The sequence below is a fragment of the Megalops cyprinoides genome, chromosome 11 (assembly GCF_013368585.1).
Source record: "Megalops cyprinoides isolate fMegCyp1 chromosome 11, fMegCyp1.pri, whole genome shotgun sequence".
Classification (NCBI taxonomy): domain Eukaryota; kingdom Metazoa; phylum Chordata; class Actinopteri; order Elopiformes; family Megalopidae; genus Megalops; species Megalops cyprinoides.
This window is the reverse complement of record NC_050593.1, coordinates 25934276-25960364: the sequence shown is the minus strand read 5'-3', so window position 1 is coordinate 25960364 and position 26089 is coordinate 25934276. Positions and strand designations below refer to the sequence as shown.

General features: G+C 43.0%; 1 protein-coding gene across 4 annotated transcripts; it reads right to left on the bottom strand.

Annotated features, from left to right (window-relative positions):
- Window positions 1-231: 231 nt before the first annotated feature.
- pou2f1b (POU class 2 homeobox 1b) lies at window positions 232-24099 on the bottom strand. 4 transcript variants are annotated; one of them, XM_036540391.1, is made up of 15 exons: window positions 23814-24099; window positions 13591-13656; window positions 13351-13442; window positions 9134-9229; window positions 7154-7333; window positions 6438-6567; window positions 6228-6319; window positions 5618-5791; window positions 5330-5471; window positions 4915-5060; window positions 4340-4522; window positions 3870-3975; window positions 2579-2918; window positions 1679-1752; window positions 232-977 (listed from the first exon to the last, which is right to left on the bottom strand). In XM_036540391.1, exons 1-15 carry the CDS (start codon window positions 23857-23859, stop codon window positions 670-672), a joined length of 2175 nt encoding a protein of 724 aa, XP_036396284.1. In that variant the 5' UTR covers window positions 23860-24099; the 3' UTR covers window positions 232-669. The 4 variants fall into 4 exon arrangements, with proteins under 4 accessions (XP_036396284.1, XP_036396285.1, XP_036396286.1 ...); XM_036540392.1 differs by having other exon boundaries at window positions 6438-6558; XM_036540393.1 differs by lacking the exon at window positions 9134-9229.
- Window positions 24100-26089: the final 1990 nt, after the last annotated feature.

Genomic DNA, 26089 nt, shown 5'->3' with positions numbered 1-26089 from the left:
AACCCTCTGTGCTGTTTCAGTCAGAAGTCTGATATAAACAGTGTGATGGCCTCTACAACAGACCTGTCAGTAAAGTAAAATCACAGAGACACTGAAAACTAGAGAAAAGCCATTAAAAACAATTGAGTGATAATGAATAGTCAACTTCAGATATCTCAACTGATTAAAAAGTCTCATCGCACTTTTTTGGTTAGAATCATTTCAGTTAGTTTTCAAGAGGCAGTCCTGGAGAGGAAAGAGGAAGATGGAAAAAAAATTAATTCATTAAAAGAAGTTAAGGGGAGTGATTTTCCTATCTTCCAAACATGGCCCCACTGTCGAGTCCCAGTCAGCCCAGTCTCAGAAAATCAAGACAACTGACCTCTGTGGAAGGACCTCCTGGTCTCCAGTGATGACGACAGTGACTGGCACGCGCTGCCACACAGCCCCCCAAAACCAAACAAACGGCAAACGGAAAGAAAGGGAAAAATAACCCCTCCAGTCACAGCCCAGTCTGGAGGAAAAAGGGAGCTGAAGAGTAAATGGTAGGGCACAAAAAAAGAAAATCAAAAACAAATACAAGTCCTCTTTTTCAGTGTTTTTTTTTTCTTTTTGGTGGCAGCAAAGTGATTAAATAATGATGATGAGGAGCAGGGGGTTTGAGGGACAGGAGTGGGCGTGGCCGTGAGTTCACTGGGCCTTGGAGGCTGTGGTGATGGTAGTCGCGGCAGCGTTGGCCGAGGTCACCGCGCTCTGGTGGGCGTCGCCGTGGGCGGCGCTGGTGACCTGCAGGTTGAGAGCCCCGCCCGCCGTCCCGCCCGCTCCCGCCGCGGACACCAGGCTGACCGGATTGCTGGTCAGCAGGGACAGGTTCTGGGGGTTGAGGAAGAGGGGCGCGGTCACCAGGTTGGGGGTGCTGCCAGCGCTGGTGTTGGCGAACAGCAGGTTCCCGTTGCCGTCCAGAGAGGTGATGGGAAGAGACCCACTGGACGCCAGAGCTGGAGGAGAGAAAAATGACCACCCATGAAGGTACTAAACATATAATACACAGTCCACACTGTCAAATGATGTCTACACTGTATGGAGTGTGAGGTTATGAGGCTGTAGTGCGGCAGAGTCTTCACGGAAACTGACTTCTGTGTAGACAGCTCAGACCTGAAACAGCCATAGCTGAAGGTAGTGGAGTAACTCTGAGAAAGGGTACTGATTTTTTTTTACTGAAATTTGCAGCAGTCAATACACAGCTGTAAGTACAGGGAATATGTGAGCTACATAATTTCCTTGGAAACTGGCCTCTGTTAAATAAATAAGGTGGTACTTTAGTAAAATGTTGCAATTATCTGACTCTGCAAACCTGCAGCAAGCCAATTTGTATCTCCGTGACTGAAGACATTTTTTATTTAAATTCTAGAAAAACTTAGTATAACAAGGTGATTCACTCACAGCTATAAGATTTTATTTTCTCATCTGCCACTGTAAAAATAGGTGTTCATTCAGTTAGTGAGGTAGACTTATGCAGGCTGTTAAGCACAGCCTAACAAACAGGTAGAGGTGAATAGAAAGTGTATAAATATTGTGTATAGAAGTATACAGACAGTGTACATGGGTACTTAGTGCAGTATGGAGTATTGCTGATACTAACTTGGCAATGCGGGCATAAGGTCAAAGAAAAAGAGGTTGTACTTGCCGCTCCACACACCTTGGATGGTGGCCAGGGTGCTGTTGCTCATCAGAGCCGGACTGAGAGCGCTACCCAGACTCAGCAAGGCCCCACTAGAGGGACACACACAGAGCATCACAGACAGGTAAACCACAAGACATTAACACAAACAGACAGGTATCCGCCCAGACAGACGGGAAACATCACAGTCACGTTTTAAGCTACGTGATGCACCACGCTATACAAGGCCAGCATATTTCCTTTAACTGGTTTTAAAAAAAAAAAAAATCTTTTCAATGTTTTTTTTTCCTCCTCTTCTTCCAATCTGGATATCCATTCAGAGTGATATCACACCTTTTTTTGCCTGGTGTTTACGAACGGCATAATTTGGTAGAAATGTTATAGGTTAGTGGTGTGAATGGGGTGTCAGTGACCAATGGCTTAAGAGCGGTTTGTGAAAAGATGGATAAAAATCAAACATATTTGACTGGTTCTCGAAAGTTTTATCCACTGCCAGATTTTTTAAAGCCTGCAGTGCCAGCCAGGTAACGTCTTGAACTTCCATCAACAGATACATTTAGGTTTGTGCTCTTGCCTGCGATATTTATTATTAATTATTATTCATGCACTGAAGTCCACACAGGAATATATTCGCCTTTAATAACACCTTTTTATAACGCCTTTGATCTAGTGGCTGAGGTATGGTAGTATACTTGGCTTCCCTGGTCTAGTCAGGATGCACAAGTTAAAGTTGTTGTAGGGCTTGAATAGTGTTATGCTCACACTCACTGGCCTGGGAGTGTTGTTAGCCTGGTCTGACACTGGTACTGCTCTTTCAACTTGAATGGATAAATTTCTGTCCTTTTGTGCTGAGAGTTGCTCTGGATAAGAGTGTCTGCTCAACAGATGTAATATAATGCAGTAAACAGGACGGCTCACCCAGGAGTGAACTGCGAAGATGCCATGAGGCCGGGGTTGAGGCCGGCGGCGGCTGCCATAGCCGCCAGGCTGGCGCTGGTGGGCAGCTGTGTGGCGCCCTGCAGGGCGGCCGAGAGCCCCGGGGCCGTCACCATCACCTGCCCCGCTCCGAGCGTGGGGGCCAGAGAGGAGGGCGCCTGCGTCACCACCACCGTCTCCTGCCCCCCGCCCGGCTCCGCCCCCGTGGTCTGCAGCGCCGTGGGGGACGGGCTGAGCGACGGCGAGGTCACCGCCGAAGTCACCATGGGCGCGGAGGAGATGACGGACGCCGTGTTCGTGGTCACAGCCCCGATGGTAGTGCCTGGGACAAACACGGCCCTTTGAATCACGGCTCAAAAAGCACTGCAGCACATCAAATCAAAGCCACGGTATCTCTGCAAAAGCAACTCCAACCAGGAGCGTCAAAGCTGGGCCGCAGAAACCTCTAAAAACCCAGGCGTAGCCAGTTCAGGTTACTTAAACTGAGTGAACTAAGCAGATCACAGCACCTTGCTGTAGAGAGGCAAGAATCCCCACCTATCCACCCCTGCTCCAAAGCCATCCCTGAGGATTCTCCAAATTGGGACTCGACTTTTTTTTTTTTTAACACTACAATTTTTGAAGTCATTTTCCCTTTGATGTAATTTCCCTTGATCCTAAAAGACTCCTGTAAATGTTAGTCGTTGACAGAAGTAAACAGCGTAGCAGTCCCATAATGACACTGCTCCACTCCACAGGCCTGCTTTTCTACCCTACAGCTGCTACAACATGGCTGAACACTGAGGAAATGAGAGCAGCAACATTTCATAACATATACTGTCTCAGCCAAAAGTTTGGACAGATCTGACTAAGATCACAGGAAACATGCATTCAAAGACATTTTGATTCTGTGCTTAAATGCCTGACATTTGTTTCTTAGACAAACATAAATAGTGAAGATGATGCCTATGTACGAATTTCTTTCCAAATTTTTTTATTTTTTAATTTTAAAAATATTTTTTGGCTATTTTGAAGAATCTAAAATATAAGGCTTGGTTTGTTTAGCACTGTTTTGGTTACTGCATGATTCCATTTGTGTTATTTCATAGTTTTGAGTTTTGTTCTTTACTATTATTCTAAAATGTAGAAAATAGTAAAAACAAAGAAAAACCCCTCTATGAGTGGGTGTGTCCAAACTTTTTACTGGTACTGTTGTTTACATTACAAGCACGTGATGGCAATTAGAGAGGCATAAATCAGAGGGGATACCATAGACACGTCCATCTCCACATACCTGTGAAAGCAAGGCTAGTGACGGCTGTGCTGGTGAGAGGCAGAACTGGGTTTACAGTCAATGTGGTCGGTGTGTTACTGGTCACAAGGCTTGCCGTGCTGGGCACCTTGGGAGAGGAACAGAGGGAGAGACGTTGACAGAGGGGGCAGGAAAAAAGAGAGGACGGAAAAAGTAAAGACATTAAAAAGGAGTGGATTCAGAACGTACGTCCTCTAAATTTAATCATAAAAAAGAAACACTATAACCACCAGGGTAGCAGTGGTGTAGTGTTCAGGCACAGGGCACTAAGCCCAAAAGACTGCGAGAGATTCCCAGATGAGTCACCGCTGTTGTGTCCTGGGAAAGATACTTAACCCAAATTGCCTCAGTAAACATCTAACTGTATCAACTGATAGCGTGTATAATTATATGATAAGATGTAGTAACTGTATATAAATCACTCTGAATGGAATACTGTGACTGGAACATACCATTGGGGCGGAGGGGGAGAAGATTGCTTTGATAGGGGTGCTGCTGGCACTGCCGCTGCTGGGTGGGTTAATCCTCTTCTCTTTCTGCCGGCGGTTGCAGAACCACACGCGGATCACCTCCTTCTCCATGTTCAGCTGGTCCGCGATCATCGTGATTTCCTCAGAGGTAGGTTTTTGGTTCTGCTTGAAAGGGGCAAAAGTCCAGAGATTCCATTTCAGCATGTGGAGTGGCGGTCAGTTTGTGGCCCTGAATCTCAGCTAGGGCGCTACTTCTGCGCGCTAATGAATTCGCATCAAAAAGCAACTGCTCAGATGGCATAGGGTGAAGACATGATGTAAAGGTGCATGCTGGTCTCCCATCAGACCCCAGAACACCTCTAAAATCTTTTTCAAAAGGAGCCTCTCTTACACAGATAAGAGAATGATATAACAAAAAATGCACCACATCCCTCATTAACCTGGAAGTCCCACTGGCAGGAAATACTGCTCACTTCCAAGAGGCATCTCTTTAAGGAACTGTGATCAGCCCCGGAATGGTTTTCTCAGAGGCCAGTCTAATGGGAAATATCGCTCACCTCCAGAAAGCTCTTCTCTAAGGCCACTCTGATGTTGGTCTCGATGCTGGTTCTCTTCTTGCGGCGGCGGTTGAGCCCCTCTAAGCCCATAGCCTGGGAGCCCAGGGCACTGGGGCTGGTCATGGCCTGGTCAGATGTCAGATTCTCTGCACGCACAGCAGGGACACAGAGCGAGGGAGAGAGATAAGCACCTGAGGGGCTGTACACACCCACACACACACAGACACAGACACACAGACACACAATCACTGTCTCTCACATGCACACGCACACACACGCACAAACAAAATCACTGTCTCTCACACAGAGTGTACTGCACAAAAACTCAATTTGAAATTAAAAACTTAGGGATGACTGAAATTCAAAAAATAACAGCCAGATTTCCACCTGTGTGTCAGACAGTAAAGAGACAAACCTGCATCATTCAGCCACTTTTCCAGCAGTGGTTTGAGCTTGCACATATTTTTAAAGCTCAGGTTCAGGGCTTCAAAACGAGAAATGGTGGTTTGGCTGAAATCGTTTCCATACAGTTTTCCCATGGCAAGGCCAACATCCCCCTGTGACAAAGAAACAAAGAAACAACAGAACTCCATCACATCCTGCAACACCGAGGCAAATCCAGCAGGCAGTCCTCATCTGAGACCTCATCTGTGAAATCCATCCCATCCGCTGACGGAGCGTCTCTCGCCTGCCCTTCCCTCACCTGAGTGAAGCCCAGCTTTATCCGCCTCTGTTTGAAGGTCTTGGCGAATTGCTCCAGTTCCTCCAAGTCACTCGGCTCCTCCAGACTGGGCGTGTCCATTCGCTTTGGTGTCGTCTGGCTGTGAGGAAGTGGCTGGATGGGGGTTGCAGCTATCGTGCGTGTCGGTGTTGCTGGCTGTGGGTTAGAGAGCATACTTCTGCCATCAATCACCTTGCTTACTCTAGCTATCACACTCAGTGAAAACAGGGATGATGGGAATTGTAGTGTCTACAAGCAGTTTAGTCCAGGCTCTACAGTTTACAGAAGATATGCAGCACCCATTTTTAGAGGTGTGTTATGGGTTTTGTATGGCTGTTTTGTTTGATGGAAAATTGTAATGCATGCATTTCTTAGGCCCATGTCTGAAAGTAAATGAGACTTAATGGGAGTGTGCCCTCTGGCTTATAAAGTGGAGGAACAGTTGTAAATGCTCTTTCAACTCGAATGGATACACTTCTGAAATTTTTTGCTGGAAGTCGCTCTGGATAAGAGTGTCTGCTAATTGAATGTGATGTATTGTAAAATGCATTGTGGCGCTTAGGGAGGGATTCTGGGGGCTGCGGCTGCTCACCTGTGTGGTGAGGGTGATGCTTGGCTGAGTCTGCAGGAGGTTGGCTTGGCTTTGAGGTAGTTGAGTTAGCAGGTTTTGGGCCTGCAGGAGACCTGTAAAGCACAGAGGGGAGAGTTCGTCTCAGGTCTGGGGGACGGGGAAGAGCTGAAGAGGGGGACGGGGAAGAGCTGAAGAGAAGGACGGGTGACGGGCAGGCGGGCGCGAACGTACTCTGTTGCCCCTGCGGAGTCTGCGAGATGATGAAGTGCGCAGGCTGCAGCTGTGTGGCGATGGGGTGACCCGGCTGCACCAGCACGAACTGCTGCAGGTTTAGGTTCTGCTGCTGCAGCTGCTGCAGGTCCTCCGAAGCACAGGGAGAACAAGGAGACACACGTTACTCCATGCACACTAATACAGGTATATCACAGGTGGAGACAGGTACAGTAATACAGGTATAACAAAGGAAATGCTAATATAGATATGACACAGGTACAGCAATTAAGTTATATCACAGGTATACACATACAGGTATTGATAACTGCAGAAAACTACACCAATTCCTTCTCCGATACATTTCCAAAATCTGTCCCATCATATTTTGTCATCATTACTGCTTGCTATTTTCATGCATTTTTGTTTTGTTATATAAACATCTCTGAAAAAACTGTTTACGATGCTCTACATCATATATACTTTCATTGACTGATTGCGTAATTGGAATGAACAGAACACAAATGGGCAGTTTCACTTATAGAGATACAATACAACAATATTATAGGTAGAACACAGAATACAGCTAAATTACATGACAAAGGTCCATACAGGCAACTACTGGATTAACTATGAATTGAGATCTACAGGTCTAAGACAGGTTCTGTCCACTAGAGGAGCATTAGAGGCACAGAAGAGGGTAGAGCGATGACAGCAGCTTTGGGCCGCGCTCTTACAGGTGTGATCTGGATGGGCTGGGACAGGGGGAGCTGGGTGATGGGTGTGGCTGCGGACGCAGAGATGGTGGCTCCCGTGGTGTTGTTCTGCTGGCTGGCAGAGTGCTGTACCGCGGCAGCTAGGAGCTGGGCCTGGGCCTGCTGAATCAACAGCTGCTGCTGAGCGGGAGTCAGAGTCAGCTACGGAGGGAGAGAGAGAGCCAGTCAGTATTAGAATCAGATTCAGAAGGAGAGAGAGCAAGTCAGAATCACTTAGAGAGAGAGAGCCAGTCAGCATTAGAATCAGTTTCAGGAGGAGAGAGAGCGAGTCAGAATCACTTAGAGAGAGAGAGCCAGTCAGTATTAGAATCAGATTCAGAGTGAGAGAGAGCGAGTCAATCAGCTACAGAGAGACAGCGCAAGTCAAAATCAGTTATCAAAAGAGAGAGTTAGCCAGATTCAGTTAAGGAGAGAGTGCGAGTCAGAATCAGACTCAGAATCAGATACAGCGGGAGAGAAAGAGATGGGATTATGATTCTTTGGAACAGTTTTTGAAATACATAGGGCATAAACTCTGGGGAGAGGAAGCGTTCCAAAATATTTGGTTTTATTTATCAACTGCTGCTGTTCCAGACTTCCAGACACTGCATTTCACATAGTCACACAGCGCCGCTGAAGTGAACAGATTCTCTCCACAAATTCATCAGACTTCAGTCAGCAGTTACCAGCCTTATTGCAGTGAGGTCCGTGACAGTTATGATTCTTCAACATCTCTGGAACCGATGTTGACACCGAGCATGCATGCAGAGAAAGATGGCACAGCGTATATGAGATGGGAGAGTACAGCACACTACTGGATTCCTCTCTGGTCGAGCCCTGTCCTGTCTGGGATAAGCCTTCTGTCTTCCTCCCCTCTCCCTCACTTCACTGAGTCAACCCTTGCAGTGCCAGCCCAGGGCATCACCTCTTTTCAGGAATTGTGCTGGGAAATGATCTAGAACAATGCTGGTTCATTATTTCCACAAGATTTTCCCCCACCCATTGCTTGCTGATTGGATGTGCACAAGAGAGAAGGGGGGAAAGTCCTATATGAAACATTATGCAAAGGAAAAGTCTAAGAGGGAGGAAGCCCCAGGTGGACACCAACATGGTGGAAATTTTGGAACAGAAGTAGGTGCAGGGTAATCACCTGTTGCTGGGTGTCACTTTAAAAAGTAGTCAGCGCAGCAGTGATGTCATTGGTCAGAACCCTCAGCACTGATCCAGGGTCAGATTAACTTTCTTTCATGTGAAGTTTCCATTCATGACACAAAAGAGTGCAAAAGCTACCGAGGGGCCAGCTGATGGGGGCGGAAAGTGCCGGGGGCCTGGTACTCACACAGCAGAGTGCTCTATTGTGTTCCCAGAACTGTGTTCTGTAATGAGCCTCAGCGGGTAGAGAGACAATAAGGCAATCCATCAAATGTGATTTGGTGAGCGCTCAGTATCATGATTACGCTCAGCCATTTCCATAGACAACCAATGAATAAACATTCACCAGCCAATTTTCCTAACTGATTCATTCCCAGAGAGGGCTGCTCACAGCAGACAACGGAATCCCAGCAGCAGCTGTGACCTGTCTACAGAATGTAGACTAGAGATAGGATGATTGGCAGGTTCAGGCAGGGACACACAGACCATGTGATTGACAGATGAGGACAGGCATATTGCATGACCATGCAATTCACATGCTTGATTTGGTAAGAGATTGACGAGTAAAGCAATGCCCACCCCCCTCTCATCCCCACCAAATTACGTCTGCTTTTCAGGGTGCAGTCCCCATGCAAACACTTTATAAAATATAGCATTTGCCAACACATTCTGGGGGTCCATCCTACAGGCTGCTAAAAACCACGAGTTTAAATGCCAGAATGCCAGTGCTGACACAGTACGACAGAGCCAAGATAGGGAGCGCTACTCTATCACATCACCAAGCTCTGGGTCAAGCAACATGACACTTACTCCGGCGATCTGTCCCCCGGCCAACATCAGCTGCGTCTGGGGCAGCGTCGCCAGCTGGCTGGAGGCTGGAGGGTCCCCCGAATCCTCCGACTTAGACTACAACCAGAACACACAAGGGTCAGGGTTGAAGGGGCAGGGATTCACCTGAGGTTCAGACACCAGTATGCATTCCACATACTATTCGTATGGTTGCATGCCACTCTGGGTTTGGTTTAAGATGGTGAATGAAAAAACCCCCGAGATAAACCACCCGAGTGAGGGACAGACAATCGGCACCACTCCCAAATCCAAAACACCATCCGCTTCCCACTTAAAACAGGATGAATATGCTATTCCATTGTCTGTTCCTTTCACACCGTTTTCCAAGAATCTCTCAACTCTTTCCTGGGGTGAGGAAATCATTTTCAAGCCTTTCCCCGATTGACCCCGGGGTTTCTCGTTTCTGCCTAATGCTCAGCAGCAATTCTATTACAAAAATACATATTTTGATTGATGGCATAAAATATACTCTCCATCCCTGTGAAGCAGAGTGGAAAGTACCATGAAACACTGTACGCTGTCACATCCAACCATTTAATTACCCACTTGGCCAGTTCTTGAAAATAAACTTTATGAAAACAGCTGAAAATAATTACTTACGGTATTCTGAGAAACTGCTAATATGATACAATTAAAACAGCAGCATTACACCACACCAAAATGTCAACTTTGACATTCAGGCAAAGTTCTCATGATTCTCCCATACCACAACTGGCACAGAGATCATTTTTATGATGCTGTCCCTTTGTTGCAACATAAATATGCTCTAAGATCCCTAAACCATTGAATGAAGAGAAGAGAGCTTTAGAGAGAGAGGCGCCCTCTTAACAATCCACAATCAAAGTCAGTGTTTGGAATTAAGGTTTTGAACAGCTACAATTGTTAATACTACTACAGCACAAACATAGCTTTTTCACTTGAAAGACCATGAAAAAACAAACTTCAAATTTTAATATTTGCTAATGTTCTCTCAGTGGGACTTTCAGCCATTATGTATTATGTTCCGTTAAGGCTTTTCATCATTTTTTTAGAAATGAATTTCATTTCATTTTTCAGTTATTCATAGCCATGTCAAACCAAACAATGAATGTACATATGAATTTGTACTGAGTTTGGGAGCAAAAAGGGTATTTCTTTTAGCTACATTGTTACTGTGGGTCAAGACTGGCACATTACACAGAAAATCTCACACTACATGACTGTTTGTATTCAACAGCAGCTTCAAGCAAAAAAATAAATAAATAGTTGAGTACTTATTTCACTAACAATATCATCTGAAAAATTTCTTGAGAGCCACTTTTTGTATGCATTGCCACATAACAAGTGAAGAATGTAATTGCTGCTGCCTGCAGTTATCTGGTTTGCACGTTTGCCTAATGTTATGTTACAGAGAGCCAAATTTGAATGTCAACTGTTCAGTAGTTTGTATCCCTTGTGGAACAAAACACATAATTGTCAAATATATCTTTGGTCAACGGAATGCAGAAAATGTAGCCAAACGCGACATTTTGTGAGCCCCATCGGTTGGTTAGCAAACTGAGATAGGAAGTTTGTTCCCGAGAGGTTTGTCAGAAACTGCCATTCTGTGGCCCTCCTGCACTTTCAGACACCATCACAGCACCTAAGCATCTAAGGGGGAGTCTTATAACCTGCTCTGCGGCGTTTCGCAACATTCATACCTTCTTTCTAACTGTAACTATTCCTTCATTCTGCCTGCATGCCATCAGGGCATTATCACTAAAGCTCCATTTTCTCCTGCACAGTCCATTAAAATCGCAGGAGCTTCACACTCTATCTGGAATTACAGCAGCCAACTGTGCACACATCATACAGTGTTGGAAAATATTCTATGAACATTTCTGTACGTCTTTAAAGCTTACTGTCCTGATTTGCCGTAACATTTCAAACAAACAACTGCGGATAAGCGCTTCAATATTTTTAACTGCATGTAATGACACATGTAATGACATTCCTGCCCGATAACAAAATTAAGTAAGCCATTACTATTTGAAAACCAACAGAAGGAATAGTAATGTGCTCTTCCTTAACTAAGCCCTAAGCTAGTGATAGTGGGTGCTCATAACTGCATTTCGCCTTTGTGATTGTAGGTAGGCTTTTTAAAAACAGCAACCAAAAACACAAAGCCATGTTTGATTCTTTTTTTGCCCTTTTGGTTCCTTCTGTTGTTTAGGGCATAATGTTTGAGCACCCTACATTAATTCAGTTGACTGCTACAGCAATGCTAATCAAGCAACATTCTCATGGCCCAGCAACACAAATCTTAGCCAGCCTCTATAGTTGTATCTTTTGAAAATAGCAAGTCAAAAACTTATTTCAGTAGTGCTGGCCTTTGACAAGTAATGGAAGAGGACCTTTTTGGCCTGGACAAAAGCAAGACTGATTGTACCTTTTGAATTTCTCCATGTATTTTAACACATACATATTTGATGGGTGTGTGTAGGGGTGGGGGTGCAGCGTTAATTAAAAAGTGGTTATGCAGTGCATACAAATTCTGCATAGATTTGCATATTCTCCACCACCTGTTTCCAAGCAACTGCAGAACAGTTCATTAGCATACCATGCTGATATCACTCCTGCTTATTCCTGGTAGAGTCCCTGTAGAGCGAGAGCTCCACAGCAGCAAGATCTCCGGCTAGCTGCATTTTTGATGGAAAATTACAAATAGCTATCCACTCTCAAATAAAACTGTTTTTTGTGGAGTCGAAAAGCCGTCAGTTGGTCAACTGCAATATTATCAGTTCATTATGGTTGGTACACTTTCTGCCTCACTATGACAGTTGGATAAATTACCTTGTCACTATGAGAAACATCAGTGCCATGGACAAACTCTAACATTCTCCCATTGAACCCAACATGGACCCAATGTACTCTGCTGTGCATAACCTCTTCATAAAGCCTGGAAGTAGGCTTTCTCCTCTCTGGTGAGAGTTTAAATATCCAAGCTCTGTGAGGTTAGCAACAATCACACTTGCAGTCAAGGTTCCCATACCAACTTCTGGTAAAATGTTGGACACCATCTACGAAAAATAAGAGTATGTGAATCCTAAACCATGCCTGTGTTGGATTTACAATGATTTTTGGTCCAGTACACATGAGTTTGGGTGCCCCAAGTCCACAAAAAGTATATGTCTCAACATTTAAGATGGTCACCTTGAGTTTGTTACTAGACCTACATTATAATACGCAATTTTTATACCTATATACATATGTGTGTATATATATAAAATGATTATATAAAAATGTAATATTCTGAATTCATAAATGTCTATTCATCTTCCTCAGTATGTCTGTCTGCCAATACATGCAGGACATTCTTTAGTTTCTCAGTACTAAAACATTACTCACAATGTACTTACTCATTTAAATTCAGGAACAGTGTACAAAAGGTTCAAACAAAACAACACCCAGCAACATTCTTCTGCCAAATACAGCAAACATTACAAGGAAACAATCATCTATTACAGTATTCCTGTTCAAAACTATTTACCCTCTCCATTTAGTTATCATGTTACTGGCCCTGCTCAAGTACTCACAGGGAAATTTGATAAAACCCAACAGGTCTCAATAGTGCAACTGCTCTACCTGGTGAACAAAACATTTTTTCCCAATTAAGCGCATTTTGGAAAGCATTTTAGACAGAATTTTACTGTGCGGTTGGGAAGAGCAAAACTTATTAACATTTTAACACAGCTGGCCTGATCAGCTCTGGTCGAAACCCCAGGTTCTGGCATCAAAACAGCATCCTTGTCAGGGGGTTGTCTGAACTTTCTATGGAGACTCCCCTTCCCAGGATATAAAAGTGCAACTCATACAACCAGGGCACTCTGCCATTCTACCTAACAGTGAGCTAATGTCAGGGCAACAAATCCTTTGCCATGGAAACCTGGACAGCCCTCCATCACTGGGAAGGTCACTTTCATTGGGGGGGGGGGGGGGGGGGGGGGTGAGCTAAAGGTTCAGATGCAGTTGCCAAGCTTAGGGAGGGAGCAGTTCTTCAGATGCCTGGCCCACTCAACACTGCTGGGAGTGAGTATATATCTCCCACTTGAACCAAGTGCACTGCACTCTGGTTCAGACAAGACCTTTCGCATCTAGGAATAACAACAATGGGGCTGTTTGTGGCTCAATGCTTTGAAACTGAGCAGATGTGCATCTACCTGTTGTAGCAGGGCCTGTGTGTGCGCATTGGTGATCGCGCTTGTCGTCTGCACAGCTTGCCTCTGAAAGTCCAGTCCATTTGTCTGGGCACCTGGAGGTAAAAGAAGCGACAATAATACAGTGGATAAGGAACCAGCCACAGAACAAGTAAGACCAAGCAAACCGCAGAATGGTAGAGTTCAAAAGGTGAGGTAGGATGCACAGTAAATCCATTCCAAGAAACACCACAGTGACCTCACCTGTGCTTGCATTTCCAGTCTCCATTGGACCTTTACTTGTTTCTGACGGATTATTCATTCTTGACTCTGAAACAGAACCATACAAGGCTGCAGGTGAACCATTCATCCCGCTATGTAATAATCCAGCTCTACTTTGTAAAACTACTGCACAATTTTAGCCCAGGGGTAATTCCAGAATTATGAATGTGGCATTTGAATAAAAAAAAACAAACACTGTACAAAGCGCCATTCAGCACAATCAAAATAAATGTGTCAGAATGTTAAGATCATGCACATGTGGCACAGTGGAACCAAAGACTATATTGTTTCAAAACAGGGAAAGGAAAAGCTGTTACAACACTCTCAGAAATGGCTAAAAGCTGTCTCAGAAAACCAAATGATGCTGACTACTTGTCTAGTACAATGACCAAATCTCAACAAAAAAAAAAGAAAATCAATTCAAAATATTTTCCAAACTTCAAAGATCCTCACATTCAAAGCTTCCCACAAGTGGCTCAATTGGCAAAGCATTTGCTTTGAGTGTAGGCTGAGCCCTAGGCTTGGGTTCGAAACCAGCCGTGTCATTTGCGGACAATGACAAAAACCCCACAGTGGCAGAACAAACCGGCTTTGATCAGTGGAGGACAGGGGTGGGTCGGTCGGCCAGGGAATGATCACCCCACCACTCTCAGGCGCTCTGCAACCAGTCAGAAAATGCTGAACGCTCATTGCAGGCAGGTGTAAAATTAAAGCACAGAATAAGTGCAGTAAATAGAAACATAATTTCCTGTTCATCCAAACACTGGATGGCTTATATTTTGTAAATGCTGGACAACTCTTATTATAACAATTACTAGGTCAACAAGGATTACAAAGCTACTTTTAAATAACTTTTTTTTTTAATTTCACAAATGTACCTAGAAAAGCATACAGAATTAAATGTGAAAAGTCCTTTCATTCAGGTGTGTATTCAGTGGGGGTTTTCCAATCAGTCTCTGGACTCCACAAACAGGTCAGGCAGTGCCCGCTCTAAACTGTGTGCACAAGATCAACAGTCCCTTAAAAATGCTCCTAGATCAAAAAAATTATTCTGCTTGTTCAAGGACATAGGTTTAAACTACACAGATCCACTAGTTCTGAATTTATATGGGAAACATTAACCAAATCATCTGTGTTATTTGAAAAAAATAAACAAGGAACTAGCACTGCAACACAGAAGAACAGTTCCTGGTCGGATTAGCAAGTGTGTGTAGGCATGCATGACTGTGATGTGTATGCATGCATGACTAATGTGTAAGACGTCAAGCTGACTAGTCCCAACTGCAGGATCATCTGGACTTCGCCAGTCAATTGAACAGGACAGACGGAAGTACATGGAAGCGAACAGGGCCCATTTTCCCACAATACTACTGTGCATGTGCAGTCAAACACCTGACAGTTCTTCCTAAGCCAGTTAGAGACATATTGAACCTGTGGGGTACATGACAGCTACAAGACATGCATACTGGGGGCAAAAAGTAAGACTGACTGCACCCAGAAGCAAATAAAAGCATAACATACAGCATTCCCTTAATTTGACCCTGCCTTTTTAGTGGAAAAACAGCACCAAACTCTTAGGCAGATGCGTAAAAGGAGTTGACGGATCCGACTGAGGAAAACCCACCGCTATGCAGAAAACCACAGAAAAAATATCATTCAAAGAAAATGACAAAGTCCAATCCTTTATGTGAGACTGAACACCATGCAAATGTAAAAAGACTCAAGGGCCTGTCAGGACTGTGTACACAGATATAATGCCTTTCCTGAATGATGCTAAAACAGTAATTTATCAGAGTGAAATGGCCAGCTTAATGTAGTGGCACACCGAGAAGCCACGCCATGCTTACAGCATTCAAATAAAACTGCACTTCTGCCTTGCACTCACAAACTGTACACTTCAATAATTCTGCTCTTCAGCACTTAAAGACCCAAAAATGTGGATAGATTTTCATATAGCAACAAAACCTTGCCCCCCCTCTCTCATCCCCTACCCTATTCATCTCCTACTGTATGCAGTGCAGCCCACCCTCTCCTACCTCATTGTGTCCCACTCATCCATTTATAACCAACTACCATCAATTCATCTTCCAAACACACCTTTCAAATAATTAATTTCCAGGGTGTCTTGTGGCAGAAACATACTGTTTATGAGACTGGACTGGACTGAAACTAATCACCATCAGTGGGCAGTGCATCGCACTGCCAGTGCCTCATTTCACCGCTGCTTTTAACACAACTGGTCATCATCAACTAGCCTTTCTTTTGACTGGCTGCAGAACAGTGCCTTAAAGCCCTGTGTGGGAGGTTTCTTCATGAATTTCATTTCTCACACAGAAATGTCCTGGCAAAAATGGCTCATTACACTGACATTTTGCCGCTGTTGAAGCCAATGCAATAACACCGGTGCAAACAGCAGATGCCTCTCATGGGTTTAAGGCCAGTGTGCAGCACCCACCTGCTGCAGCAGCTGACATCCTCTGCCTCCAAAGTCTGAACACTTGCCGTTTGTTCACCAGGCATCAGCTTTGGAGCAGGTGCCACACACATTCACTACTCTTTAACCTCTAGTATCTCAGACAGTCTTCCTCCAGAGTGAAAATTCATCTATTCCAACAGTATCTAGGTTCAGCTAACACCAAAGTCTGCAGCATTCCTGCTACATCCTCAAACACATTGGCTAGGCTGTGTCCTCAAACTTCCTCTTGCAGCTGCAACGGCATGCAAGATCACATTAAAACATCAGTCTATCTCAATCTATACTAGCCCATACATCTGACAAAGATCAGTAGGTCTGAACAGTGACGGTTGAGAATATGCAACTGCCCATACACCAAGACTGAACACGGCAGCAATAATCAGTCAGCATTCCACTAATTTCTTAAGATAAGGAAAACTGTCTGAAAGAGGTTTGACATTCCTTAGCAATCGTGTAATTACAGTACCAGCCATCCCTGGTCCTAATGAGTTAAAACATTCTTTCCTCTTGTCCACATGGATCTAAGGTACATTCACTGAAATAATGTGTTACTAAAGAACGCTCAATAGTTCATAGTTTTAAGGAAACACTACGGAAAAAGGCAGCATTACTGAAAACAGTGAACACACATTACTGCAAAACCCCGCAGTTGCCGAAATATTCAGATTTAGATAAACCTCACAATAAAGCACAGCGTTACTGAGCAGTAAAACATGTTGTACTGACAGTAAAGGAAAAAGTACACCTCAGTACAGAACCCCTCATGCCAAAACACCAGATTAATGAAACAGGAAGGAAGGAAACAGCAAATGGCCGTGCATATGTCCATCCAGAACAGAGCAACAGTTGCATTAAAACTAAAATCTCTGGTAAACAAGGGACATTCAACCTAGCAAGACTCTCTGTGCTGACACATACAGAGTGGGACCATTAGCATACAAACACCAAGCCCTTCATCAAAGACCGTGTAGTTAAGAGCACTGTCCGCCCACATCACACATACGTACAAACACATGCACACCCTCGAACAATTCAAGAACACACACAGCACTAGAGCGCATGAATGACCGAACCTTTTTATTACAGCCGGTAAATTAAAGAGTCTTGCTCACCAACTACAAAAGAGTTTCCAGCATGGCCCACAAACTGCCGGCACCAGTGCCACTCAGCTGGACCTTCTGATGAGGACAAGGACACTGCGTCCACCCCCGCTCCGCTAGACCTTCCGATGAGGACCGAGGACACAATCCTGACTCTCAAGGGCCCTTTACACAGCGACCAGTGCTGAAAAATGGTGAGGTACAGAGAGAATTCTGAAGCTGCGATTCTCTGTGAGCAGATCCCTGCCGCTCTTTCTCTTCTCCTCTCAGAAAGCAACCTCACACAGCATGGTGTGATCGTCAAGACAACCCCAGTGTGGAAAAAAGTTGGCCTTTTTCTGGAATAAAATAGAAACAAAGATTGCAGCTGGCAGCTCCCATAATGAGGCTTAATCAGTATGCAGCTGATTAAAGCCGTATGCAAATCTGCCTTCCTCGTTAGCACCGCAGTGCGCGCTTTGAAGTCCTGCGAGCAATTCATTACGCGCAGAGCACTGAAAGCTTTCTTCGTAATTTAAATCTACCATAAATATTTATCAGCTCATTAGCATATTAATTGGATAGCTTTTTTTTTTTTGCAACGGAAAGGAATTCCACCCCAGCGCAGCAGTGAGGGTAAGTGGCAGGAGGCCAGAGTGTGGGTGTTACAGCGAGAGTCAGGGAAGGAGGCCAGTCGAACACACTGGCACACACAGACACAGTCCTAAACACTGCTGTGACACTGGCCCTTAGAATGGTAGAGGAGATATGCCAGTGGGGGGATGCAAACAATTCCGTCCAAATGCACGCTGACCCAATTCCTCCTGGGACCAGAGGGGCCAGGCACTCAGCATACCCAGAGATAAATAACTTTGCACTACTTCACAACAAGTAATAAACACTACTGCACAATAAGCAAGACAACATTATCATTCAAATCCGTTAAGAAGGTTCTGCATGCATATACATGTACACAGAGGGAGGAAGGAGTACATTAGCATATTTAAATTTTCGCTGCTGTTCATTTCAGAAGTTAATTTGGGATTTTAGGACAGGCTTTGAAGTCAAGCATAAGTTAGGGTGCTTCTGGAACTGTGCCGTGTCACTGTCAGTAACAGAAGTTTTTCTTCTGAAGACAGAGAGGTTTAGACATCCTTTCAGACAGCGGCATTCCAAACTCACTTCTGTTTCAGTCACACTATCACTGCAGAGAGACATGACACATGTGATACCTGGTTATTTTTTTCATTCAGACTTCTTCTCCTCACTAAACAACTGGCTACAAAACAGAAGGAAAATGCAAAAATAACTGAAATAGCTCCTACTAAAAAAACAACTCAGAACTGTCACTTTCTTTATTTCAACATTATTGTTACCATGACTACAGCGCTCTTCAAAAAGTGCAAAAAAAATTCAAGCCAGGAGAGCTTTGTAGAAGAGAGTAAAACCGAACACACAGATGTGAGGAAAATAAATTTGCATTTTGCCTTTGCTAAGGTTCCAAAAACCTAATTGATATACAATACATTATGCAAAATACTTAAATTAACAGAATTTTAAATTGGTAATTAATTAGCCTCCCTTTATTGTAGCCCTGACTGAATAATGTGTTGCCGATATGAAAGCAAGGACAAAACTAAGGTTCTTTATGAAGTACCAGGAACAGAGGCTGAGAAAATGAAGCATATTTAAATACCAGGGAAAAAAAACATAATTCTTTCATGCACAACATTGGCAATGTGTGTTCATGCATGACCTCTGGCAAGGGATAGAACACTGAAACAGAATGCAAGGTTTCCATTAACCTTTGCACAGAAAGGTCAACCACTCAATATAAAATACACCATTCAATTCAAATTCAGACACTCCAGCTATCCCCCTATATGACAGGAAAGTCAGTCATTTGAACCCTAACAAATGTTCTGAGACCCAAAAATCAGCAACCCAAAAAGAATACTACAACAACCTTGACTTTTTTCATGTTGAAGTTCAGAACAGAAAGTAGTACTCAGAGTAATACTCACACAATGACACACACTTACTATGGGATACACCACCATTCCCTGGCACATAGTTTAACACAGGCTGTAATGATTGTTTTTTTACTATAAGTTAAATATCAAATAGACACCACACATTTGACATTTAATGAGAAACCACTGCTCCTTATTATGAAAATGTCACACTGGTGAAATCAAAAGGGACCTCTTAGAACATTTTAACATTTCAGCTGTAACACAAAACACACAGATGTACACAACCCTGAATAAGAACCGACCCAGCACCCGCATGCATTTTTTGTGTAAGGTCCACGGTGCTATAAGTACAAGCTTCTAAGGCCCTGAGATCCCTTTTATCATTTGCAGCTTCTAAAAGGCTTTGATGTACCTTACCAAACATACTTACACTATCAACTCACGCTTGCACCGAAACACACACCTGCACTGTCCCCAGCAGACACAAAGCCTTCAGACGAATGGACACAAAACTCCTGCTGAACAAGTTGCTTACCAAGTGTATATACTGATAGAAATTTGCATTTAAACTTAGGCTACACGTTCTAAATAATAACCACTAAATGACAGTTTTCAGATTATGTCAATCTGAATACAGTTCTATCATGGACTTTGCAGAATGCCTGCTTTAGCAGAAGCTGAAAGCTCTTTCAGGTAAGATGGACAAATTCCCAGACCCAAGGACAATCACAGGAGGGTACTGTGCACCAGGCTATTCCTGTCTGGCCACTCCCTGGAGTGCCTGCTCTCTTTTGTAGATTCTGCCATGCTGTGCAGACATCCCCGCTTCTACTGTGCTACTATGATGAGCCAATGCTGGCAAATCTAGTTGGCTAATGCCAGATAAAACCATCAGGCTTTGGCTGGAGGAAGTAACATCTGGTACAGCAAGGTGTCCTTCAACTGCCGGAGCAAATAACACGGACAGACAACGGCTGGGGGATAACAGGTGCAGAGTTTGACATACAGACTCCAGTATGCTGCCTCTGTCTGTCCCAACAATGCCTCAACAAAGCAATGAACAGAGGAGCACCCTGATGGCATGTCAGGTTGATGGTCACACTGTGCAGCAGCCTCTGCTGTGCCTGGGAAAATGTGCTGCATTCTGATGGACTGCACTTCAACTACAAACTGACATTTCTCCCTTATTACAGAACACAATAATTTCATTCAGGTTTTCTAGTATGAATATTCATATTAAGCTGTGTATGTGTATGCAAATGGTTTTATGCCAAATCATCTCTGAAACCTTTTTTGGTCTTAAGGGAACTCTGAAGAAACTCCAGAATACAACAGGAAAATACTGTTCTTACAACTTGGAATACACTTGTCATCTGTTGTGCCAAATGTACGTTCTGAGACATCTGCCTAATCAGCCACAGTAGGTACAACTATCAACACATGCTATCATTGTTTTGGTTGGCAGGGACAGATTTGCTGTAAAACTGTCTTTTCCATCAAACATGAAACAATGCTTCTCTCACCTGCTTTCTAATTGTGGGAGAAATGTACAATCACACCATGACTCTGGCTACTTGTATGTGATGCTGTCAAATCCTACCTTCTAAAAAGCACATTTCACGATCAGCACACAATTTGTTTCTCAGCCAAATGTGCCAAGTAGTGAAGACATGAGCAAAACAAGCAAACCGAGACTTTTTCTTTATTTCACGTATGGCTCGCTGGGGGAAGAAAGACCACAAAGTCAAAACTACAGGCAAATCAGCATCTTCTAATCGTTCATTTAATAAATGTTACCCTGCAGAGAAGTGCATAAGAGTTGGTGAGAGATCAGGGTCTGAATGAGAGTAACTTCCACGCATCTATACTGCATTCTTTAAATAAAGTAACGTAAGGTAATCATTTAAACTGCATTAGTACTCCAGAGCACACGGGACACAGTCGGTCCACTGGGAACGGCAGCTGACCAAATTAATCTTAAGTACAAAAAAACAGCGTACGCCGATCTTTGCTTTTCAGACAGAAAGCAAAGTTCAGAAAATAATTACATTTTCGACAAAATAACCCAAAAATACACAAATCATTGCTTGAAACAAAAACCCGTTGTTTCCTCTTATGGAAATCAGTTAACTACTGGATTCGAATAAAGGGAATTCACTAAATGTGAAGGGAAGGACTGGAAATGACCAGCTAAAAATAACAAAGACAGCTGGCTTTATACCTTGCTATGCTGGATACGTTTAACTCTTAAAATACCACTTCGTTCACCTAGTTACCTCCTTAACAAGCAAGCTAATGACTTGTCTAATGTTTGCAAGAAAAGCCGGCTCGAATTGTACCCGTCTCGATAGCTACCCAATGTTAGACCCTTTTCATTTCGTAAAACAGAAATGCATTTCCCAAACACTCTTTTAGCATTAGGTGAACGGACTGTGGAGGGTGGATCGGGCATATTCAAAGCGTACCGCTAACAAGCGTTAGCTAGCTGGCTAAATAAATAAATAAAAACCACCGAGGCCCGCTTTCCCACACGAAGCCTCGGCCTTGCGTGAAAGAGCTGAGCACCGAACGACAGAGCAGGCCTTATTTCTGCAATAAAAAAAGCAATGATGAACGTTTGCAGGCCAACTTAAACCTCGGATGCACATGGTTCTGTACCAAATACAACCAACTGTAAACACGGACGCAGCATTGCTTTCGATAAAAATTACTAAACATGAGAGGCGGAGATCAATTCGGCCATTTTAAATAAGAGAAACCTCCCCAAATTAGAAATTCTAATGAGACGCTGTAATGTATTCAGTCATTGTAAACAAACACCACCCATACAACGATTGTAACTTATGGCTTATCTTGCGTCGAGGTATTGCAGGCACATACAACCTTAGAAGCGTTAGAGTCAAATAAATAATACATTAGTTAGCTAGCGGGCATTCAGAGACAAAATCACATTACGCTGTCGGCCAGCTATTTGGCCAGACAAACATTTGCGCTTTGTGCTGGATAGCCTCGACAAAAAACTGCAACTAGGCTAATGTTAGCTAGCTTCAAAGGTTAGCCAGTCAGTTTAAGTCTCTTGTTGCTGTTCGCCTAACAGTCTTAAAGTTAGTTAGCCGCCTGACAACTTCAGCTAACCACCGAAAACAAAGTGGTATGTTTTCCTCTTTAAACAACAGCAACTTTAAAAGGTGGGGAGAAACAGGATTTAAGTTGGCTAGGTTGCTAAGTTAGCCATACTAACACTGAATTGTCTAACATCAGTCAGCTTGCCACCTGACGAGTTACAGAGCTAACAGTGCTTTTGTTGGTCTTCATGCACTTTTTTCTATATTTGGTAACAAATAACGGTCTTTTAAAGATATGTTTCAGCAAGAGAACTTTAGCTACAAAAGGTAAACGGGCATCATCAAAGTACCAATTACTACATCTTATTAACGGTGCAAAATAAATACGTTAACTAGTTAGAATAATCAGCTAACGTTAGATTACACTACCTACCTAGTCAACAAACCTTACCTACACAAGAAGTATTTTATACAAGTAGTCTATTTAAATAGTTAACGTTACCGTTAGTGTTGGTATATATACACTAGCGAAGTACCTAGTCAAGTAACAAAAGTAGTTGCAACAATACAACAAAACGCACCACCAGTTTCCACTGAGCTGTTCGTTTTTATCGTTTAACCCATGGTGTCCCTGTTAGTTAGTGAGATCAAATAAAGTAGCCAGAATTATTTTACATACGTAGCCCTTCCTAGCATCCATAGAACTTAAATAGCTAGCTGTTAGCTGGCTATCAAAACAAACCGATGGTCGTCTGCTGACTAGTTACATGGAAACGGGAGAGACGTTCAGATAGTTTCAGACCAACTATTGTTCTCTCTCTACCACAAAGCACTTGAGTTAAGATCAAGACAGCTAGCTACTTGTAGAGAAATACTGTGGCTAGCTTATGTCGCATCATGTTAATGTTGAACTCGGCGCCCTCCGGAGGGATCCGTGAATGAATAACCGAGCAAGCTGAACGCCCTGCTGCAAAAAGGGCACAAAGAAGGGATGGGGGAAAGTGGCACATAAAACAGCGCTGTCATCAGCATCATACACACGCAGGCCTTCCCTCCACAGTTTATATTTACAATGTAAACACGATGACAAAATATGCAGGGCTCCTGACGAGCAAATGAATATGTAAACGCAAGGCAGCTTTCTCGCTAGGCAGCTAAGCTAGCTAATGGTCCCCCCGCAATGTATCAAACACAAAGCAGTCAGTTAGCTAAGCTAGCGTGCGTTTAGCCTTTGCTAGCCAGCAAACATTTAACATCACCTTTCAGAATACATCAAATAAATTACACAGCCATGGCGGTGATTACTAATAAAATATGCTAAATCGCGGTTACTGGGCAGGAATATGAATATGTAACGTGCTCAGCGCGTTGTAATCTCACAAGGACTGATTTTTTTTCCTATAAATTTGCCATTGCACCGTCCCATTTTCCCCCTCGCGGTCTGAGAAACAGATAGCCAGCTAGCGAACCATGAATTAATTATAACGCTGCGGATTTGTATTAAATTATGCAAAGTTTTTTGTTGTTTTGATTCTTTCCCGTCCGATCCGAGTTGAGAGAAAGAGCGTTTGAATATGAATATGAATATGTAAAATGCTGTAATGATTACCTGGTCCCGAACTCTCATCTTGACTCGCTGCTCCTCCATCCGCCATTTTGAATATTTAACCCGAAATCCCAGCCCCGAGATACAAAACTACACACCCCGCGCTACCACAATTATTTGCATTACTTGTAAGAATGACGTTATTTTAATTTTATAAACATGCAGCACGGTCCATTTACGAGTCATCTGGTCTGCGCGGCCGCAAACAAAATCACACGTGCAATTTAAGCGGAATTTAGTTAAAAATCGAAAAAAGGTTGCAGCTACCTATCGGAGACAGCTGGCGAAAAGTGACGAAGTTCTCAGAATAAGGAAAGCATAAAAAACCTAGCAATTCGAGATTGCGATGCTTTTCGTCACTTATTACGACATTGAATCTTTGCATTTCTGGTGCTGATTCCTGGGCAGAAAGTTTTGAATAATTTTGTAATTTATTCTTCATTTGTTAAAAGTATCTAAATATTTGTACGTCGGGTCATAGTTTATCCGGAAATAGTTGACGAATCGGAATAAGGGTGCTACTCATTTGCTACTGCCAGACAAAGCACCTTTGCATGGGCTTTTAAACTTACTATTTTTTCAATAGTTTCCCTAGTGAAAGAGGCGTTGCCCCCTAAACAAATTAGCAACTAAAGCAGAAGTGCTGTCATCGACGGAGATTTAGTTGTTCTCGCGTGTTAACTTCATCCTGCTGTGATTTGCTGATAAGGTCCCTCAAAGCGGGTTTTATTTCCTGATGTACAGTTCTCATCTCTCTTATGACTGCTTTGGAAGCGTGTTGCTGGAGGACACTGGTGTAACCAAATCTGACGCCAAACCAAATTTGATGCAACACAGGCGCCTTTCACCTGTTAATGACAAACGAACTTAAAAGTTGCAACCCTTGCCTGCCTGTTTTCATGGGATACATTTGTTCTCTAAATTTTCCTGGAAAATATCAGATGGTGACATATGTTGCATATTTTCATCTTAAATAATGTTGAGATTTTATTGGTATAAATGTATCAAAATGTGGGAAAGTATGTTTTATTGGGGTTGTAACTTGACAGAGGTAAATCTGTGGATAGACGTATACCTGGAGTGTTATGGTTTGGAAAAAATTTGAAGAATATTATGTAAAATACTTGAATTCGAGTAAAAATTTTCTATGCTTGATACCACACTTGCATGAGAAAAAACTGAAGTGGTGTACCCATCAAATAAGTGGTTAACAGGACTACATGATTTCTTCTTCTAATAAACTTGTTGCTTTCCAGATTTGAAGAAGCAGAACAAGCAACAGGCCAGTATAGTCTGAAACAGTCAAATCCAGTTACCATAAGGAATATATTTAGACACATATACTTTCCTATTCAAATCATTGACTAAACAGGAGCAAAATTACATTACAAAACAAAAAATACATTACTACTTTAATTTTGCTGCTTATATAAATGTTATACTTTAATATGATTTCACAGAAAAAGTCATATTGTTACCATATAATTTTATTCCAGGGTCACTTTTATTAATTCCAATTTATTCAAGTTAAGGTTTTCAAGTTATACCCCTCTCTGTAGCATTTTGGGAAGCTTCCTCTGGCATGGATTACACTTAGAAGATGCTTTCAGTAGAGTTTTGTAATGCTCTGGCGCTTCATTTTGACTGTACCTCATGGCAGAATTGCTCTAGGTTCTTGTTTTTATTTACTTTTGTTTGTGAACTGCTTTTCAACTGGATTGTGATCTAGAAATTCAGACGGTCAGCTGAGAACATTTGTTTAGTGCTCAGTTCACCATTTTTTAAAAAATTTGGGTAAATACCTCATACCATTGTCATGGTGCAGTGGCCATTTTCAACAAAGTTTGAGCTTCATGAGGGAGGAAACTAGTTATTTTTTTTCCAGAAGTGTACAAGTTGGAGTTCATAACTCCCTTTATCTTAACAAAGGCTTCAGGAGCCATACATACAAGACAACCATAAAACAATTTATGCCCCCTAACATGTTTCATAGTGGGCACAAGCCCTTTCCCTTTTTTGTTCTTTCTGCTTCACCTTTTCATCCCAAACACAAAGCTGATAACATGTCCAGACAGCACCATATTCATTTTTAACTGACTACAAGCCATGCTTCCAGTTCTCATTCAGACATAGGCAAATGTGACTTGCCTTCAAAAAAAGTTTGTTTGAGGAACTAAAAGAAAAGCATTGTAAGGGCTTCCAAAAAGAGACGCTTGTTGTCTGGTTTGTTTTCATTCAGTGAGGGGGAGCTAAAGAAGATGTATTTGTTTTATCCTTTG